Consider the following 20925-nt stretch of genomic DNA (forward strand, 5'->3'; position numbering starts at 1 on the left):
TCTGAATGGTTGCAGGGTGGAGCAGACAAGTCCTCAAGAGGCCTGACAATGAGGGGTGGGCGGGGCCACTGCCATTTACAGATGGGAAAGGTGTCCAGCACCAGGCAGGTAGTGGGTAGCTTGGGAGTCGGCCCCAGGTTGGTGACTGCACGTTCTGGGCCTTCTAAGCCAGTTCCGAAAGGAGAGGGCGCCTGATCACAAGGGAAGCAGGCAGCAGTTGCTGCTCAGAGGGATAAAAGCTCCTGGCACTTTGACCTTTGAGATCCACCTGAAAGGCCCCAAGGCCCCCACACGGGGTTGTTAGCAGTCACAGCTGGGCCACCCAGAGCTTATAACCCCCCAGTTTGGTGCTTCAGTCCCCAAGTTGGGAGAGCTGTGGAACTCTTCCCCAGGTTTCCCAGCACTTGGGATTTCAAAGGGCCTGGCCAGCATGGGCAGGGCTGGAGAGGGAGCTGTTAAGGCAAACTGTCAGTCAGGCAGCTCTGGGCTCCAGTTCTGACTGCGCCTTCTGGTGTGTGCTTAGGGACAGTCGCGTAAACTTGGAGCCTGAGTCCTCCATCTCTAAAATTGAGCTTAACTAAGCTATTCTCCACAAGCACCTGCACATAGTAGGTGCTCGGTAAGCATTTTCTGATATTCAAAACTGGGAAGCAGCAGAAGCTTTGATTCCAAATGACCCCCAGGTTTGGCTGCGAGACGAAGTATTTGTTAGGACAAAGCCTTGGGTTAGAATCCTGCCCCCTCTGCACCACCTCGTCTCCCTGTGCCGCCTTTCCCCCATCTGTGAATTGGGAATTATTTGATGAGCTGCCACGTTAGGGTTGTTGTCAGTGCCCAAAGAAAAGGAAAGTGGGCTTTAGCCCCTGCTGCGTGCCACCCTCACCACATGGAAGCGGTTCCATTTTATGGGAGAGGAAGCGGGCACCCCCAAAGGGGCTTGACCAGGCTCACCCAGGATGTGTGGCCGAGCCGGGACTGCAGGTCTGTGAGGCTCTGAGGCCGCCCCACGGCAGCCACGGCCTTGTGCTGCCCAGGCGTGCCCCCTGCTCCTGGAGCCCAAGCTGATAAAAACACACAGGCTGCAATAAGCCAGGATGCCCCCGTCTCCGGCCCGCCGGCGGTCTCTCCAGTCCGTCCACCTGCACAGTGAACCAAGCCCGAGCCAGGGTCTGGGAGCCTGGGAGGGGAAGGAAGCTGTGCGGAAGCCCAGCCGGCCTCCTGTGGCTGTCCAGCCGCCTGCCCTGCCCGTGGGAAGTGTGACCTGGGGTGGGTCCCCTGGCAGGAGTGGGCCGCAACCTCGTTCCTGCAGCAGGCAGTACTGGGCTGCCAGAGCCCCGTTGCCTTTGCAATTTCCTCTCCTGGCTTCCAGCCTGTTATTAGCTTCTGGGGAGATGTTCTTGCCCGCAGCTGGAGCTCACAGCTGGGAGCCAGGAGGTAGGGGAAGTCCTCATTCGCTGGGGCGCTTCCCTCAGGCCCAGAACTATATCCTGGGTGCCTGGTGCCACAGTTCCCCACCCCCAGCCCCGCTCCTCCTGCTTGGACACCATCCCAGGACAGGAGGCCTGGCAGCCTACTTCGGGCTGTGTGACCTTGGGTGGGGGGGCTCCCCTTCCAAATTGCAGGATCCAAAGCTATAAACAGTCTCTCTGCTGCAGTCTGGACTCAGGACAATACATGTGTATAGTTAGAGAGCCTATCGGAAACAGATGGTTCTCCCAAACTAAGTGCATTAAGGTGAATTTAATAAAGGGGCTGGTGACCAAGGGGGCGGGAAGGGTGCACACCCGTGGCTGTTGGCTGTGGTGGACCAAGGACCAGAACTGTTAACTCCAGACATGACAGGGGGTAGAAGGGAGAAGCCACCCAGAGGGATGGCTGTGTGGGGAGTGGCCCACACAGGAGCTGTGACTTGTAGATTTCAGGACAGTTCCAGGAGAGACTGGAACATGGGCGAGGGTTATTTGGGCCAGAGAAGGAGATGTGGCAGCACACTGGATAGTTTTTGATGACAGAAGCAACAGATTTTACTGACTCTATACGTTGGTACTAGATAAAGGAATTTACCCAGCATCCTGCAGCTACGGCGTGACTGAGCCAGGGTGCGAGTGCAGGCCTGTCTGGCCCCAGTTCTGAACTCCTAAGTAACCACTGTGCTTTTTTTAATGTACTCCTGACCCCACTACCTGGATGCCCCCTCTTCATACCTGCCCCCAGTTCACAGCCATTACTGACCAGCCCCAGCCCACTTCCTCTGTCCCTCTGATCTCAAAGAGTGTCCAGGCCTCAATGTGTGAGACCTCTTCTGGTAGGTTCTCAGGCATGAGGCTATAGGCCAGCATCATGATGTCCTGCCTCAGGGGAGCAAAAGAGGGAGGTGGGCACCTGGGAGCAGAGCAGGTATGCAAATGCTTTGGGACTGCAGGCTTGACTGAACATTGGAGAAGTTGCCCCACCCCTGGAGACAGACCTGGGTTCAAGCCCCAGTCCCCACCCTTTTGTGGGATCCTGGGCAGGCTATACTGCCTTTCTGTGCCTTTATTTCCCTTCTTGACAAATGGAGATAATAATGCTGTGTTCTCTTTATCCTGAACCTGGTGACATAAAAGCACTTTTTCAGCTAAAATTTTCTACCAAAGCAGGTGACCATGATCCTTCAAGCCATTGACATCTCAAACAGAAGAACCCCATCGAGCACAGAACATAGAGAGACATAGATTGCTCATCACACAAGGTCCCCAACAAGCAGGGAGGACAGATGCTGATGAAATCATCATAAATTTGATGGGCAGCAAAAGGAGTCACTATGGAAACCCAAGCAGGAGAACTGAATATCCTGAATGGGTGATGTTTCCACCAGGGTCAGGACAACTGTAAAAGGAGGCCAGGGAGGCTTTCAGAGGGCGATGACACAACAGCTAACATTTGTTACTGGCACACTGACCAGGCTTTGTGCCCAGCACATGGTGTACGCTGCCTTATCGGTTCCTCCCATTGCTCCTATGGGCAAGTACTTTTCCTATAAACCCTTTAGCCAATGAGACAGCTTAGGTTCAGAAACATGATGATATTTGAGGAAGCAGTCATAAGCCAGAAGGGACAGAATATGGCATCTGGAGCCAAGATGGGGGGGGGGGACCTATTTTCAGTTGAGATCGCAGCTCTACTGCCTCCGAGTTTCTGTATCTTGAAATGGGGTTAATTCCTTGGGCCTGGTAGACCTGGAAATGGAGCCGGAAAGCCGAGCTTGGATCTTGCCTAGTGGGTTGGGAGCTGTCCACAGGGCTAGTGCTGACTTGGTTGCGTGGGCAGGATTGCTGTACCAGCTGTAGGGCAGGTGCTGCCATATGTTCTTCCAGACAACGTGGCCAGGGGCATTCAAAGTTTTGTCTTTCCCTCTGCGAATCCTCAGAGAGAAGGAGACAGGAACATTTATTCAGAAGAGGCTGCGCTTGCTCTCAGTAGGGTGCATTGACGTGTTTGCCTGCATGAAGCTGGTGAGCCACGGGGCAACTGGCAAGGCAGCAGGGGCCTGTAGGCTGGGCAGGAGGATTCTCAGCTTTACTCCCTTCATCCCTACGTGATGTATGATGTAGCCTGGGATTGGCCCTTGAGATGTTTCAAACTCAAAATGGGGAAACTGAGGCACAGAGGGGAGAAACTCTTAAACACCAGGACTCTGGGCAGAGTGGTGCCCTGAATCTAGTGAGAAGAAGGGTGTTCAGGACAACAGAGGATTAGCCATGAGCCGAGGCACGCTGCCCTTTCACACTGGCCCCCTGCCTGGCACATTGGCGGTGCGCAGGAAACACCTGCTGAGTGAGCGTGGCAACAAGAGCTCCCCACCTGGACAGGCAGCCCAGCTGGAGTCCATCTCCACTCTGGCCTCACACTGCTCTCTGGGCAGGTGGCTTCAGCCCACCGAGCCTCCATTGCCCAGTAGTAGATCATAATTCCAGCTGGCAGGTACCTGAGCAGAGATTTGAATCCAGGTGTACCAGACTCCAGGACTGATTTTTCACATGTCACCCTCCTAATTGTTTTCTGTATCTGTGGCACTCATTCATTATACTTTTTAGAAAGTAGCTACTTAGCACCCACCAGATACAAGGTACTGTTTAGTCTCTGTGGACAGAGCAGTGAGTAAGGCCCCTGTCCTCAGGGAGCTTATATTCTAGAAGAGGGAGACAGTGAGCAGTAGACCAGAAATAGCTGTAAGGACTCTGATGGGGGAGGGTTGGGGTGGTAGTGGGGTAGTCAGAGGCTCTGAGCAGCAGCCCCGTTGCAGCATCCGAGACGGCGCTCAAGTGAAACGTGTGGTGTGGAGGTGGCCGGGCACATGCCTCCCAGGTAGGACTCAGGGAGGGGAGTGGGAGGAAAGCAGCCATCAAGACATCCCAGCCGCTGAGACCCTGGGAAGCCATGCAGCGCTTTGGGGAGTCCCTCCCCGGGTTCCACTTGGGTCTTCCGCTCTGCTACCTCTGTCTTCCAGGTAAAGCAGATCATGGAGGAGGCTGTCACTCGCAAGTTTGTCCACGAAGACAGCAGCCACATCATCTCCTTTTGCGGTGAGTCCGCGACCAGGGCCTGGAAGCTGGCTTCAGGCTGGGCGCCTTGCTCTTGGGCGTTGGGCCTTTGAGCCAGGGCTTCCTAATCTGTTTTTGGCTTTGTAAACCCAGAGTTGTTTTTGGATTGCCAAGGGACTCCATTAGTGAATTTGACAATAAATGAAAGTCTAGAGGAGAAATTAAGATGGAGTGGTAACCCCAGAAAAAGAAGCCGCCTTCCCCACCTGTGGCCTCAGTCCATACCCACCACAGGGCAGGTGACAGACGGCTCTGTATCCTTCTGCACTCTGCCTCGGGCTGTTGCCAGGTAAAGGGGAAGTTGGGTGGGGCCTTAATACATACAGGGAATTAACAGCCATTGACACCTCCTGTGTGGTCATGTCCAGCCGGCAAGCAAAAGAGGCAAGCCTAGGACTTGAAGCCTAACTCAGACTTCTCCTCTGGAAGCAGCTCTGCTCACAGGACTCCACAAATAACCCTGCTGCCCAGTTCTCACTGTTCTTGCTCAGCGGCTAGAGAGGAGCGTTTGGGGTGTTCCGCAAGGCCAGGACTTGGCTCGTAACCAGTGTGAGCAGTTAAGTGGGAGGGTTTCTCTTTGAAAACTTTGCTTTTTAAGGTTTTTATTTATTTTTGTGTAGAAGAACTGGGGTGCAGGCCAAAGGTGAGGAGAGGTGAGAAGATCCACTAGAGACAAAGTGGGGAACAGAACAGGCGGATTGACAGAAATACACTGTGGAGGGGAGCAGTGGGGAGACAGCAGAGATCTGCTGCACCCTGTGGGTCACTGGTCAGGACCGAGCTCACTTTTTGGGTAAACCTTGACTTACTCCTGTTGTATATGGCTAAGCGCCCAGTCTGCTGTGTGAAAGGGGATAAGAATAAGCTCAGTAGAGGGCTCTGACAGGGGCCAGAAATAACATAAGAGCCAACAAAATGGCCTGCACAAGTCCCTTTCTGAGAAGGGCCCACTGAGGCACAGAGAGGGAAAGTGATTTACCTGAGGCCACACAGCAAGTTTGCTGGAGAACCCAGGCTCCACCTCAGTTGTCCTGCTTGAGAAAAGGTGGACAGTCTCAAGGGGGAACACTGAATGGGAAATAGTGGCTGAATCCTCCCTTCGAAGGTCCTCTGTGAAACATGTGTTGTGCACACACCTTGGGCTTAGGCCTGGGTTTGAGTCGTAGCTCTAGCTCTTATTGCTGGGTGACACCAAACATTTCTGTTCACCTTTTGGAGACTCAGTTTCCACATCTGAAAAATGGGACTGTCATCCCTTTCTTCCCCATCTGGGGTGGAGGATGAATGGGACCCATAAATCTTAGCTGTTACCGGACTCCTGTAGGAAGGAGGTGACAGCAATGCACCGTGAGAATTGCGTGGCCCCACCCTGTGCCGTGGGCTTTCGTGCACGTCCACCTATGTGGCCTATGAAGTTAGTGGCCATACTGCCCCCATTTCACAGACAAACACTAATTATGCTCCCATGGTTTACAAGTATGAGGCAAGGAGCCTGAAGCACTGGAGGAGGAAGCCATTGGCCATGTCCCCAGCCGGTCATTGACTGGGAGATGTCTGACCTTGGGTGGCGAGGGGTGGCAGGTAGCCATGCATACACGCTTCCTCACGATGTGGTCAGGAATTGAGTGGCTCGGGGGCCCCTGGACCATCAGGGTGCCTGTGTGTGGCCAAAGCTCCGAGCTGGGCTGGGCGGCAGGAGCACGGGCAGGGCAGGCCTGCTGACCTCCGTGTCTCCACAGCGGCGGTGGAGTCCTGCGTCCTGCACGGGCTGCGGCGGCGGGCAGCGGGCTTCCTGCGCAGCAACAAGATCGCAGCTCTCTTCATGAAGGTGGGCAAGAGCTTCCCACCAGCCGAGGAGCTGAGCCGCAAGGTCCAGGACTTAGAGCAGCTGATCGAGAGCGCGTGAGTGTGGTGCATGGGGTGCAGGCGGTGGCGGTCCCGGGGAGGAGTCCATGCTGCCTGCAGAGCCTGTGAGACTCTGGGACTCTCCTGCTTCCGGCTTCTCGAAACCCACCAGACTCCTTCCCACCCAGGGCCTTTGTGTGTGCTATCCCTGAACCCTGTTCACACCCCTCAGCTTCCATGACCAGCTCCTTGTCTTCCCTCCGTCATACCCAGCCATCACCCCACTTCCCTTGCGTATCATCTTGTTTGTTTTCTTCCAACTTGTTATTTCTGTCTAATTATTCACTCATTTGTTTCCTTGATTGCCTGTCTCCCCCACTTAACTCTAAGCTCTGGGAGATCACACCTGTATTCCCTGTTATGTCCCCGTATCTGGAACAGTGCCCAACATCTGGGCCAATAACCAAGAAACAATTATTGAATTAATGCGTGACTGCTGTGAGCCAAGCCCTGTGCTGAAAAGCCCAAACTTTAATGAAACTGATACGGCCACTATCTATATGGACCAGATGCTGGGGCTCCAGTTAAGCCCCACATTGAGGCCACCAGTCAAGGGGAGGGGCGGCCTCACTAGTTCCTCTTAGCAGATGACGGTATATGTATGTTCCTGGAAGGCTCGTGGGCTGAGTGTGTGTTCATGAGCGCCTCCCCCGGTGTCACCCCCTAGGGCCCCAGCTGCACAGCCAAACCCCCAGCCCAGAGCCTGGTCTGGGACGGCAAATAGGTTTCAACCCCAGTTGGTGTGGGCAGCTGTCGAGAAAGATCCTGGCGCTTCAGTAGGGCTTTCTGTGCATGGATTGACCTGCCGTGTCTGTTGCGAGTTAGGGAAGGGGAAGGAGCGATGCTTGCTGCCTGCTCTGCCATGTGTGCTCATTCCACTGCACCAGCAAGGGTCCTCCGCTGCTGCTGCTGGCCAGAGGGGCATGGTATCACTGGGTTTCGCATTGCCAGTGCCCCTTGGGATCTGACTCCTAAGCCCCTTGGTCTTCAAGTTCATTCTGGTCCATGTGCTAAATTCCCAGCTGCTGCTGGAGCTTCTGAAGGAGATTCATTTCCATAGGCCTTTGTTGGAGACCAGCTCCAACTTTTGAGGTGTCTGGAGGCAACACAGGCAGGACCCTAAGATGCGAAGGGGTTGGGGTGGAGATTCCAAGTGGGAAGAGGAGCAGGCTCGAGGAAGACAGGGGAGTCAGGGTTGGGTGCAAGTCTTCCTGCTCTGCCTTCAGCAGAGGTTTATTTTATACATTTCAAGTGGGCAGGGGGATGACATTAGCATATGAAAGGGGCTGAGATCACAATCACCTTTTTTCTAAGAATAGTCTGGGGTCCTTTTGACCTTTACTTGAGATTATAACATTCTAAAATCAATCAAGGTTAAAAACAGGTACATAGGTGCATAAAGTTTAAGACTAATATTACTATAGTGAAGATTAATTAAAATAAAATCCCTTAAACCTTATCTACTACTTGATGGGGTTTTTTTTCTACCTGAGACATCCTGGGAGGCAGGAAGAGGAAATTTCTTGCAAATCAAATTTCAGAAGTTCTTTGAAGAAACTTGCTAAAAGGTTTTAAGTGAGTTTCCTTGAGGTCTAGACAGTAGAAGGCATAATTTGCTCAAAATAGGAGACATAGGTGAATTTCCTTATCTAAAGACTAGATAGTAGAATCCTGAAAGACTAGCCAGAAGACTTTTGTGGATTGCTTTGAAATGTAGAAGGTAAAAAACCTGACTAGTTCTAAAACAGGCAACCTGGATGAATTTCTACATCTAAAGAAAGGCCAGACAGTAAGAAGTTTGAGTAATTCTGTAGAAGCTGAATGGAAGGCTAGGTGAGATAGTAGAGTGATAAGATTTGGGTTTCCTCCATCCCGCAATGAGAGAGACTTTGCAGAAACAGCCCTTTTGCTTTTATTCATCAGCCAGTTGTCAAGTAACTTTTGACTTCAGAGGAATTTCTCACCCTGGTGCAGTGCTTGCTTGTCAGGGCAGGCAGGCCTTGTGCGGCTGAGGCAATCCAATTGTAAGCTGAAGGTTACTCAGAATATTTTGATATTACGATTATACAAAAAAGGGAGGTCATAACATAAGTTAGCAGTGGAAAGTCTGATTTTTCAGAGCAATTCCTCTCCATCCGTACCGTGTCTGATGACAGAGGTTGCATAGCTTGTGTCAGGCCTTCTGTAATATTTGGGGGCGGGGGGCACTAGAGGCGCGCATGCCGGGGTGAAGGAGAGGCATGCATTTAGTCATGCAGCCACTCAATCATGAACATGTAGACGGGGCCCTCCTCTGTGCCAGGTGCTCTGGTAGGCCCTGGAGATTCAGCAACGAAGAGGGCCCTTGCTTGCCACGTGGTAGACTGTTTTATTAGAAAAACAGTTGAATTGTTTAGTTCCTGCTTTCAAGATCCTAGCATGGAGAAGAAGACAGAAAAATGAGCAGGAAGTTAAGCAACAGTGACTCCGGGAGCACAGAGAAGGGGCTCTTCCCCCAGTTCTGGAAGATCTAAGAGGGCTTCCTTTAGGAGGAGACCCCTCAGCCAAGACCTAAAGTGAGAAGTTGGTCAGCCTGGGGATGGGGTGAAAAGGGAAACTAAGCAGAGACAGAAACTTATGGAAGTGCTCACATGAGCACAGGAATCTGCAGATGTTTCTGTCTGGCTGGATCATGGGGTGGGGGTGCAGGGAGAGGTAAGGAGATGACTGGAGAGGTAACCAGGACCAAGGTCCAGGATGCTGCCTTCATGTTAAAGAGCTGTCCTCAACAGTGGCGCATTGTGGGATCATAACCTGAGACTTCTCTTGCCTGGGCCCCACTCCAGCAGAGAGCGGATGGGGAAGGCAGAGGAGACACCAGTATGAGAATCCGGCTTCCCCACCTACTGTGTGTAAAAGGCTGTTTACCACATCCCCGCACTCACCAGTTACTCTTTTCAACTCTTTGCCCCGTGGCTAGAAGCAGTGTGGGCCCTTTTACTTTAATTGCTGTTCCTTCATTTCCTGCAGAGGTTGGGTATTTTCCCAATGGCTTGTTGGTCCTGTTGGATTTCCTGTTTTGTGATCATCTCTGTTCTCCTTTCTTGATCTTGAAGGAGAAACCAGATCCAGGGCCTCCAGGAAAATGTGCGGAAGCTGCCGAAACTTCCCAACCTGTCCCCACTTGCCATCAAACACCTGTGGATCCGTACAGCCTTGTTTGAGAAGGTCCTGGACAAAATCGTGCATTATCTTGTGGAAAACAGCAGGTAGGCTGACTGGACAGCTGGGTGTGCTCTGCCTCCCTCTGCTGGCCCTCGTGAGAATTGCACCCTTTGCAGGAAGCTGCTTTCCTTCTCCCTGGTTATGCGCTTGATCTGAAAGTGATCCAAGTCTGGGCTTTTGACTGTGAGCTAGCATAGTTTAGAACCTCGGAGACACTCAAGTATTTAATAGGATCTTCTGGTTTATGGTGGAGTATAGGGATATTGAGTTCTTAGTGATCTTCTATGAACTGAGCTCACAATCAGTATACTGTCTTTAACTGTATGATCCTAAGGGAATCACTGAATTCTCTGTGCCTATCTTGTCTTTCTTAGCAGATAGGATGGGGATTTCTGCAACCCCAGAGTTGAGGTAGCAAGTACTTGGGATTTTGGACCTATGTTTTGATACTTTTTACAATTTCTCGCCTAGCTCAGATTAACCGGTTATAAAGGTCTTATTGTGTATGTGCCCTCTTGGTAAATATTCATTCATTCATCCAATATTTAAAGAGCATTGCTATGTGCCAAGCACTAACCTAACTCTTGGAGATATGTTGGTCTTGGCTGTTATGCCAAGAGCAGTGGGAAGCCACTGAGTAGTATTTAATGGGCCTCCAAAAGAGGCCCATGAATCTCTCCATCTTTCAGTGCCTGTTTAATCCCTTCTTCACACAAGGCATAATTATTTTTTCATTTTGCCATCTATTAGGGAATATATATGAAAGTCCAGAAAAAAACCTCCCCTACTGAAGCTCGCATTCTAGCAGGGAAATGGGCAAAGCACCGACAGCATGAGACGTGTGTCCCCAGGTGGACGGGTGTGTCCCGTCTCCGCTGCGCGGTCGGGAAACTGTCCTGGGAGACATGACAAGTAAGCTACCATTTGAGGGCCTCCCTGGTGGCCTAGGAGTTGAGTCTCAGTGCTCTTATTGCTGTGGCCTGAGTTTGATCCCCAGCCAGAGAGCTGACCCCACATAGGGTGCAGCAGACCTCTCCTGTCCTCCCCTCAGCAGTGTATCTCAGTAGATCTGTCTGTTCTGATCCCCACTTTTGTCTCTGGTGAATACCCTCACCCTTTGCATCTCTGACTTGTACCCCACTTCTTGTATGCATTAAAAAAGAAATAATAATTGTTTTTAAAAGCTTGCACTTGAAGCCGGTATAGACAAATGAAAGGGGGAAAGGGATCCTTGGGGGACAGCAGATGCAGAGGCCTGGACATAGAAAGGAAGCAGGAAGAAATGAGCTCTGAAGCTCTAGCTAACCTCTTCAGCCTTCTGGTAAATTGTACCTTGTCTCTACCCCCTGTCCTGTCATGGTTTGGCATCTTTTTAGTTATTGACTTTAATGTGTGACCTTGGGTTTTCCTGCTGAACAGGTTGGTCAAGAGGGTTCAGTCATTTATCTGAGCAGCAATGCCAACCTGCTCGCTCTTCATTAAACCTTTATATTTTGAATTTTAGAGTCAGGCACAGTTATAAAATAAATAGAAGTTCTTGTCTGTCCTCTATGATAGCATTATGTATAACAACAATGAAAGTTGAATACTAGGAAATTGCCGTTGATACAATGCTGTTAACAAAACTACCGACTTTATTTGGATTTTGCCAGGTTTTGCATGTGCTCTTTCCTCTATAGTTGTATTAATTTTTACAAATGTACTGGGAAATGTATACAAATGTGGTGTGACAGCACAGTCAGGACACAGAACTATTCCAGAGAAATCATGATGCTCAGGAAGCCCCCGAGGGCTTCCCTTTGTAGTCAAGGCTGCTCCCACCTCTACCTGCGGTTTCTAAGGCAGCACCTCCTAGCTTTCCGACCAGGTGGCTGCTGACTCTTAGAGGGGAGCCAAGCGGCTGCGTGTAAAGTATCTGGAAGCATCGCCTGCAGATCTGCCCCCACGACATGCCATCGGTGTGAGCGCTTCCAGTCGTGTTGGCCCTGGGCCACCCAGTATTCTGGTCCATGGAAAATCCCCTCAGGGTAAAATTACAGAGATGTGGCCACCATTTATTGAGAACTTCCCGGCTTTGGTTCTGTGCTTCTTGGAGGTCAACGTTGATTTTTCCCAAAAGCCCAGGCAAGCGGTATCTGCCACCCTTTCCATTTTATAAAATTCAGAGGGGCCAACCACCTGCCCAGGGAGGAGGGGGGTAGCCGAGCTGAGGTCCCACTCAGTCTTCCTCCCTCCAGATCCTGTGCCCCTCACTCTTCCCTGCTGTGGCTGGGGAGGGCCAGTCTGAGCGACGGTAGCCCTCATCCATGGCTTTGTGACCCCCCCGCAAGTCACTAACCCTCTCAGCCAGAGATTTCCTGGCCTCTCTGACTCTGAAATCGGCTACTTTCTGGACTGTATGAGTTTTCAAGGAAGTATAAAGCACTACATCTAGAACAAACAAACAAAGCATTCAGCATTATTTGTTGCTTTGAAGAGCCAGAAGCCAAGGAACATTTTTGAGCATGTCATCAGTGCCAGAAGGCTGTTCATACAGCTGTTTCATACACACCACAGCTAAAAAGCACTTTGTTGCCTCAGTAATATTAGAACAGCAGGCATCACGAAGTCCCTAAGCAACTTCCTGTCTGGAAGGTGCATTAGAAGCAGCTAGAACCAGCCGGGCCTCAGTAGCCTTCTAATTATCAGCCATGTGTTACGCACTTAAGACAAGCACTGTGCTAAGTACCTTACATCAGCTGTCTCTCAGAAAGTCCTTCTCACATCCCTATGAGACATACTGCTCTTTTATAGAGAGGGCAGCAGACACTCAAGAGATAACTCGGTGACGGAGGGGCGTTGAACCCGGTCTGTCTGTACCATGTGGCCATAGGTAAGTGTGCATCCTCTGCTGGTTGCCGTTCAAGCCTACATGCCCTTTCCTTCCTCGCCAGTAAATACTACGAGAAGGAAGCTCTCTTGATGGACCCCGTGGACGGCCCCATCCTTGCGTCTCTGTTGGGTAAGTGGCTCAGTGCGGTGCGCTTCATTTGCATCTCTGCTCACAGCTCGTCCTAAGGATCTCTGTCACCTTTCTGCAGCCTCCCCGCCTCTGGCTCCCAGGGTTCTGTTTCAGTCTCTGCTTAGCAGGACTCAGGAGCTTGAGATGGCGGGATGGGATCCAGTCTGGTGGGGAGGGGAGGGTGGACTTTCAGGCCTGTGGATGCCCAGCCCCACATGCTCCGCAGTGGGGCCCTGCGCCCTGGAGTACACCAAGATGAAGACTGCGGATCACTTCTGGACCGATCCCTCGGCCGACGAGCTCGTGCAGAGACACCGCATCCATAGCTCACACCTGCGGCAGGACTCGCCCACCAAGCGTCCAGCCCTCTGCGTGAGTGGGGTGGACAGTGGGGTGCCGGAGAGGGACTCGCTTCTGAATTTGATGTTGCGCAGAGAGTGGATTGGGGTGGGACCTTGACAGTCATGCCAGGCCTGTCCGCACCTCTCACACTACTAGATTCAGAAGAGGCATTCGAGTGGGAGCATGGATGACCGGCCATCCCTCTCTGCCCGTGATTACGTTGAGTCCTTGCACCAGAACTCCCGGGCCACCCTGCTTTATGGCAAGAACAATGTCCTGGTCCAGCCGGTAAGAGTTCATCTTGGCCCAGAGCTTCCACTGGGGGTCAAGATCCAGGTTACAGCGGAGGGGTTCCCTCGGGCTCCAGGTTGCCCATCCATCTATCCATCCATCCATCCATCCACTCACCCATCCATCCACTCATCCACTCACCCACTCATCCACCCATTCATCTGCCAGCATCTCCATCCATCCCTCAGTCATCAGCCAATGGGTCCATCTGTCCGTTCATCCACGCATGCAGCATCCGTCCGTGTATGTGCTCACACGACACTGTCATCATCCATCCACCTGTTCTCCCCTCTCTCCGTACTTCCAGCCTGCCAGCTCTTCCAGCCCGAGTACTCACCCATTCCTCGGTGCCTTAGGCCCTGCCCCTCACCCGCCAGCCTGTGTATGGCCCTCCAGTCACTTGTCCATTTATTTTCCAGTTCATCGCTTCGTGCAGCCATCCACCCAACTGTCTCTCCATCCGTTCTTTCTTGTTCTTTCTCAAAGTCAGTCAGCAAGTATTTGTACTGAGCCTATGCGCTGAAACATGCTGCTCTTAGCTATGTACTAAATACTTGCGATACCAAGAGAAACATCTTCATAGGTAAAACTCACTGATGCTTCCTCTGTGCCAGGCACCACGGTGAGAGTGTTGACCGTGTTAACTCCGGGAAACCTCACTGCGGCCAGCAGGTGCTATGATCGGAGATAGTAGCACTGAGCTTCATCCAGGTGGAGAAAGGGGTAGCGTTGTGATTTGAATTCAGGTCTGAAGGTGCCAGAGTCTGTGCTGTTTACCTACCTGGGGGCCAGGCCCCTAGGAAGGGTGGTGCACAAGGTACCCACAGCTCCCCTCTCATGTGATATGGTTGTCCGCCAGGGTCAGTGAGTGTTTGGGCTCAGCTGGGAGGAAGCGGAGAGGGGGAGGTTTGGCTTCTGTGACTCAGGGTTCAGAGTTGTGAGAAATGGGTCACCCCCAGCCGTCTCTTCTTCCCCTGAGTCACAGTCTAACACCCTATTTTCTCATCCCTAAGAAGGCATAAATTTAACATGTGCCATTTTTAACATAACTATCAGGATATAAGAAGGCTATAAAATTATATATAATGTTTTCTCACTTCTTGAAAAATTTATCTTACAACCTTTGAAAAAACTCTGTGACTTCTTTGGGTATAGCTTTTATTAACACACATTATCTTAAAAGTGCACTCAGGGAGAACATACTTGAAATGTATTAGTTAAGATAGTTCTCAAACTTCTTTACATTTCAGGGTCACTTTTTGACTCAGTGTTCTTATTTTTCCACCAAATATCATTTTCTGTTCTAACATGAAAAAGGTCAACAAAATATTGCCTATGGGCCCAATGTGGCCCTCCTCCTATGTTTATAAATAAAGTTTTATTGGAGCCTAGTTATGCCCGTTGGTTTACACGTGGTGTGTGACTACAGTAGCAGCATTGAGAGGTTGCAAGGCTGCCTGTATGGCTCAGAAAGCCAAGATGACGACTTGTTTGGGCCTTTCAGCACAAGCTTGCTGACCTCTGATTAGGAGCATGGAGGTATAGCATTTCTTGTGAGCATATCCACTTGGTCTCTGGAACCTTCTTAAGTACTATGAAGCACTGGGTTGTTGCTTTGCAAAAATATCTGGACCAGGACATACCTGCAGTGGTGTGTAATGAATCTACATTTTCAGCATTGAGTTAGTAACTCATTGCTCTATTCTCAGCCTTTCTGCATACACTTTTTAATTCAAAGCTGAATCACAGTCTGACCTTTTGGAAGAAACTTAAAATAGCACCTCCCATCCCCATGGGAAGTAGCCAGCACGTGTACAATTTAGTTGAACTGACAGTCATATGGACGCCTGTGACCAGGTTTGCACAAGGTCACTCAATACAGCTACACTGCAGGTGTGAGAGGCACCCAGTTATCAGATGCACCCTGTTTTGGTGCATCACAAAGTGAAGCACAGCTGTGATCTTGGAATCAATGGGGTGCTGCAGCAGGGCCTCCTCGTGGGTTGGGGACACATGCAATTAGGTTGTGACAATCTTGTAAAGCGGAGCCACACTCGGTCTCTGCTCAGTGCTCAGCGTCTGGCTCCACAAGCTGCTGGGGTGAATTTCATGGAGGGGCTGCCTCTTCTGTGTGTGCGGCTTGGGGATACCCCTCCACCCTCAATACACCCCACGTGGGATAAGGCAAAGAAGACGAGAAACAAAGGGTCAGGGTCAGGGTCAGGGGCAGGCTGATGGCACTGTGTGGGGAGGGGGTCCCGGGTAATGCCTCTGTGCAAGATGCAGGGTGCAATTGCCATCTCTTTCTCTTTGGCCAAAGCGAGGCCAAAGAAGTGCCTTCTGTTTTGGAAAGGGTGCTGTGGACAGGGCCCCGAGCTTCAGGAGGGAGGCTGGGCATTTGCACAGGAGGCCATGGAGCACCCTCCCAGGAAGTTGGCTGTAAGCAGCTTGGCTCCCCACAGCCACCTGGGTGGAGGGCTGGGGTCTTCCGAGTGGCCACCTCCGTGGAGGGAACACCCTTGCCTCTTGATTCTGGCTGTGATTCCTGGAGCCAAATGGTCCAGGGTCATGCACATGTGACTCTGCACTGTGACCAGGCTGAGTCCTTGTCTCTGCAGAGGGATGACATGGAGGCTGTGCCAGGGTACCTGTCCTTGCACCAGACGGCCGACGTCATGACCTTGAAGTGGACACCCAACCAGCTGATGAATGGGTCTGTGGGGGACCTGGACTATGAGAAGAGGTAGGACGTTGAATCTGCTGTGTCCCCTGGGGTCCCGGGGCCCAAGGCCCCTCCCTCCTCTGGGCATGGGGATGTCCCTCCCGGGGGTTGTGCTTTATGAGTCACTCAGAACTCAGTGAATCAGAAACCTACCAGAAGAATCTTAAGGCGTGGAAATTAGTAGTAGAGCCCTGGTCAATACAGCGCACACAGAGAGAAATCTTAACCATCTTGGAAGCCCACAAATGGCAAAATTCTCTCCAGTTTGCAAGATACCCTTCTGCCCAATACAAAGAGAAGCAGCTGTTCAGGGCTACAGTGTTCTGCAGTTTCTAAGACCCAGCAAGGGAGCAAAGGTTGTGGCATTACAGTCCCAGCAAGCTCGGGAACAGTGGGTTCGCTCCTGCGGCCGCGTATTCTAGCACACACGACTGTAGAACACGGGGAAGTGTGTGTGGCTACAGCTGGCCAGTCTCTTCGGCTGAGGAGTCTTGGCTGCTCACGGGAGGAGAAACAGCGGTTCTTGCTTCTCTGATCCAAGTCTAATCCTATTTTTCTTTTTACGTTTTCTTAATTTCTTAGCAGTGTTTTATTATGAAGGATTTCCAGAATAAAAATAGGCAGAGCAGTCCCATCACCCAGCCAGCCTGGCCTCCTCTCATGCCTATTATTATTATTATTTTTTTAGGTTTATTTATTTGTGCATACAGAACTAGGGTACAGGCCAGAGGCTGAGGGGCGGCGAGAGGCTTCACCAGAGACAGAGTGGGGAGCAGAATAGGCAGATGGACGAAGTACACTGCTGAGGGGAGCAGCGGGCGGGTCAGGAGAGGTCTGCCACACCATGTGGTCACCTCTGGGGGCAGGCGGGGATTGAACTCATGCAGAAGTGGCTTTAGCTTCTTAGTGCTGTACTTTAACCCGCTGCACCACCAGGGAGGGCCGCCTATTATTCTTTAAAAAAAAAAAAGTTATTTATGCTTACAGAACCGGGGTATAGGCCAGAGGCATGATGGGTAAGAGGATTCACCAGACAAGAGTGGGGAGCAGAACAGGCAGATCTACTGAAATACACTGCTGAGGGGAGCAGTGGGTGGGTCAGGAGAGGTCTGCTGCACCATATCTGTCAGCTCCCTGGCCGGGGATCAAACTTGTGCTGCAGTGGCTGCAGAGAGTTTCATAGTACTGTGCTTTACCATGTTGCACCACCAGGGAGGGCCCGTATGCCTGTTATTCTGATGCAGTGTGCAGTCATCATCGGTCTCCCTCTGTAAGGACAGACTAGACATAAGCACCCTGAATTGAGGGAACATGGCCAGAATATCATCACTGTGTCTGTTCTATGCAGTCATCGGCAGGCCTTGCTATGATGAGTACTGTCTCCAGGTGTTCACTTCCCATGCAGAGATGTCCTTTCTGCTCAGAAAGGTTGCTGGACAGTGCAGTTGCTCCTAGGCTGGGCCACACAATTCAACTCCAGCAGGACTTGAGAGTTTGTGATCAAGGAGTGGTTGCAGAACAGCGTGGGGCCAAGGAAGTGTTCCTGGCCAGGACCCTGTTCTCATGTTCAACCATCGTTCCTTGAGCTGCCAGCTGAGTTTGGGTCACACAGAGCTGTAATGTCCGTTTTAGCATATACGCACTTATGGTCACGTAGAAATCTGTTCTTGCTGGACCTGTTGTCTCACCCTCCAGATCTCAGCTCCTATAGCAGGAACCTATTTTGCTCATGTCTTCTCCCCAAGCACCTGCCACAGATGCTAGGTGCTCAGATAATCTTTATGAAACAATACAGGGAAGTCTGGGAACCTGACTCATTCACTAACTGAGCACCTACTCTGTGCTCGGCACTGTGCTAGCCCTCCCTGGTGGCGCAGCGGGTTAAAGCACAGCATTGCAGGCAAGCCACAGTGTGGGTTCAATCCCCAGCCCCAGAGGGGACCCACATGGCGAGGCAGAGCTCTCCTGACCCCCCATTACCCCACTGCTCCCCTCAGCAGTGTACTTTGTCAGTCGGTCTGTTCTGCTCCCCACTCTTGTCTCTGGTGAATCCTCTCACCACCCCTGTGCTCTGGTCTGTCCCCCAGTTCTGTATGCATCAGTAAACAATTATTTAAATAGTAATAAAAGAGAGAGAGAGAGACACTGGGAGGGTTCTTCAAAGGGCCTGCAGGGGTATCTTCTGCAGGCATCAAGCTTCCAACAACTCAACCACCCTATGGTTGGACCTAAGCCCAAGGCTTGTGTGGGCAGGAAACTTTTGGTGTTGATGCTTTGGTAAAGGCTCCGGGCTGAGCGCCACCATCCTACCCCTACCCGCCATTTAAACCACAGGCACTCCGCTTCTTTGCGTTATCTTACTCTGCTTCTTTGCATTGTCTTTTCCTGTCTGTGACCCAGCACCTCATGTGGTTCAATATTTATGTGCATCTGAATCACTGACAGGGCTGGGGACCTCCTCGGCCTGCGCACTGAACCCCACCTATCTTTGATTTTTATGCCTCGGAGTAGGGCTCAGTAGAGAAACAGTCAGAGATGGGCTTCAGAGATGGAGATTATCACAGGTATATTATCTTCCCAGGGGCTCCAGCACCCCCTTGGAGGTTCAGGATCTCTCTTCCAGCCAGCTTTCCTCTTGCACAAACAGGATGGTGGCTCCCCAGTGGGGCTGCCTGGTGTCCACGAGGAAACATCACCAAAGGTGGATCTCTGGGCTCCAAGCTCAGGCTGGCCCCGGCTCTTCTCAGTCCTGCCCCACAGTTAGCTGGAACCCCCGCACAACCACTCGCAAGCCAGTTTGGAAGATTCTGTAAGGTCTGCTTATCATACGGCCCCACGATTCCACTCTAAGGAACTTTTTAAAAAGACTTACGTATTTATGCATACAAGAACTAGGGTGTAGGCCAGAGGTACAGGGGTGTGGGTGATGAAAGGATTCACCAGAGACAGTGGGGAGCAGAACAGTCAGATTTACTAAAATCCACCTCTGGGCGAGCAGCGGGCGAGACAGGAGAGGTCTGCTGTGCCATGTGAGTCAGCTCCTGGCGGGGTATCTGACTCGTGCTGCAGTGGCTGGCAGTAGCTTGATAGCACTGCGTCTTTAACCTCTGCATCACTAGGAAGGTCCTCTAAGGAACTGTTAAAGCATGTAAAGGAAACCCAAAGCTCTTTCCCAGTCGAATGATCTTGGACCACCAATTTTACTTTTCTAAACCACAGTCTTTATCATCTGTGAATGGGAATGAGTTAATGGGCCCGACTAAGCATGCAGGAGAAAGTGAACATAAAACCCTTAGCAGGGAGCCTGCAACCTGAGTATCGGGGACCCGCGCTGCTAATCTAAGTGCATCCAAAATCTAAGAGATCTGTTGCCACAGAGCTAGCTCCTGCCTGCTGGCGTGTAGTGGCTGGAGAACCGCTTGGTTTCCCAGACGCCCCCAGGGCCCAGCAGTCACTGATCACTCTGAATATTCTCTGAACATCTTGCTGAAGTGAATGAAACCCAGGCTCAGCACCCCTTGGGAAGATGGGAGAAAACCGCCACCTATACACCTGTACGGTGCCATAGTGTGGAGCCCAGAGAAGCACGTCCTGGCCCAGACTGCGCGTGAGTGCGCCGCAGAGGACGCACCTCTAAAGCACTGTGCCCCTGCTGTCCTGCAAGCACACTCTGTGGGCTCTGGGGACACCAGAGCTGGCACAGACCAGTGCAGCAAGGGCCCTGGGAGAGCTTCTGTGCTGACTTCTTCATGTCACAGCTGGGGAAACTGAGGCATGGAGAAAGGGAGGGATTATTTCAGTGTAGATGGCAGAAGTGGGATTTGCATCCTGTCTGATCTTGGAGCCTGTCTTAGTTTGTGCCCACAAAGAAGCAGACACCAAGACAGGATGTGCTCTGCAGGAAAGACTTACTAGGAAGCCCCAGCGAAGGAGGAGAGTGGAGAGCAGGAGGAGATGACAGGGCCTGCGGAGACCTTGAGACGGGTCACGTCCCCGGGAAGCGTGGGTGAAGGCAGGCGAAGAGGGCAGGAAGTGTCTCCACTCTAAGCGAGCCCGGCTAAAGGTGACCATTAGATGGTTCCCTGCCCAGAGCGGAGGCCTCCCTGGCTCTGTGAGCTTGGTCCCAGCTGGGAGAGCCCGAGGAGAGTGGGCCCTGGGCACAGAAGCAGGTGGTGGCCTCTGAAGCTGGTGGGTAGCTGTCCCCTCAGCAGGCGCTCCTGCAGGACACCTGGGTAACACGTCCCTGGGGCTGCCACGGCGTCCTCACAGTGGCCCTCTCCTCCCATTGTGTTCTGAGGAGGAAAATAATCAGTTTCAAGATACCAGTAGGCTTTCAGCCAGAAATGGAAACCCTTGAGTAGATAATCACAGTGACCACTAACCAAGAGTTTTTTTATGTATCTGTGTTGAACTCCTCAAATATATGATTCCATTTGCCACTCTCAGGACTGCTAACAGGTAGATATTGCTATCATCCCATTTTGCAAAGGAGGAAACTGAGTCATAGAAGTCTTCAAGTCACACTGCTGGCCCCAGGGAAGTGTGTTGAGCGGCTGTTCTAGCACCATCCCACAGATACATGGGGCCTGGAGGTAACGTCTGTGTTAAACAAGACTATAGAGACCAGAAATCAAACTCAGACCCACATGAAATAAAAAATCCAGAGGCATGGTTCTTTCAGGCATGGCCGGATCCAGGGACTCGAAGGCTAAGGACTTGGCTCTTCATTTGTGCTCCCACTGTTGAATCCATTCTCGGGCAGGTTTTTTCTTAGCACGACTCCCTGCATCTCCAGACTTCCTCACCCTTACCGCTCACCCCCAGTAGAAAGGGGCATTGTTTTCACAGTGGCTCACGTAGATAGGGCAACCGAGCCT

General features: G+C 51.6%; 1 protein-coding gene across 1 annotated transcript in view; it reads left to right on the plus strand.

Moving 5' to 3' along the window:
* Positions 1–20925, plus strand: part of SGSM1 (small G protein signaling modulator 1) — a 67416-nt gene that overhangs the window by 14836 nt on the left and 31655 nt on the right. Inside the window, exons 3-9 of the mRNA XM_012731098.1 lie at positions 4490–4565; positions 6323–6485; positions 9584–9736; positions 12626–12693; positions 12920–13065; positions 13192–13323; positions 15945–16069. Of these exons, the coding sequence (XP_012586552.1) occupies positions 4490–4565; positions 6323–6485; positions 9584–9736; positions 12626–12693; positions 12920–13065; positions 13192–13323; positions 15945–16069 (863 nt within the window). The remainder of the gene's footprint in view (positions 1–4489; positions 4566–6322; positions 6486–9583; positions 9737–12625; positions 12694–12919; positions 13066–13191; positions 13324–15944; positions 16070–20925) is intronic.

The sequence above is a fragment of the Condylura cristata genome, unplaced genomic scaffold (assembly GCF_000260355.1).
Source record: "Condylura cristata isolate star-nosed mole 26May11 unplaced genomic scaffold, ConCri1.0 scaffold00029, whole genome shotgun sequence".
NCBI lineage: Eukaryota > Metazoa > Chordata > Mammalia > Eulipotyphla > Talpidae > Condylura > Condylura cristata.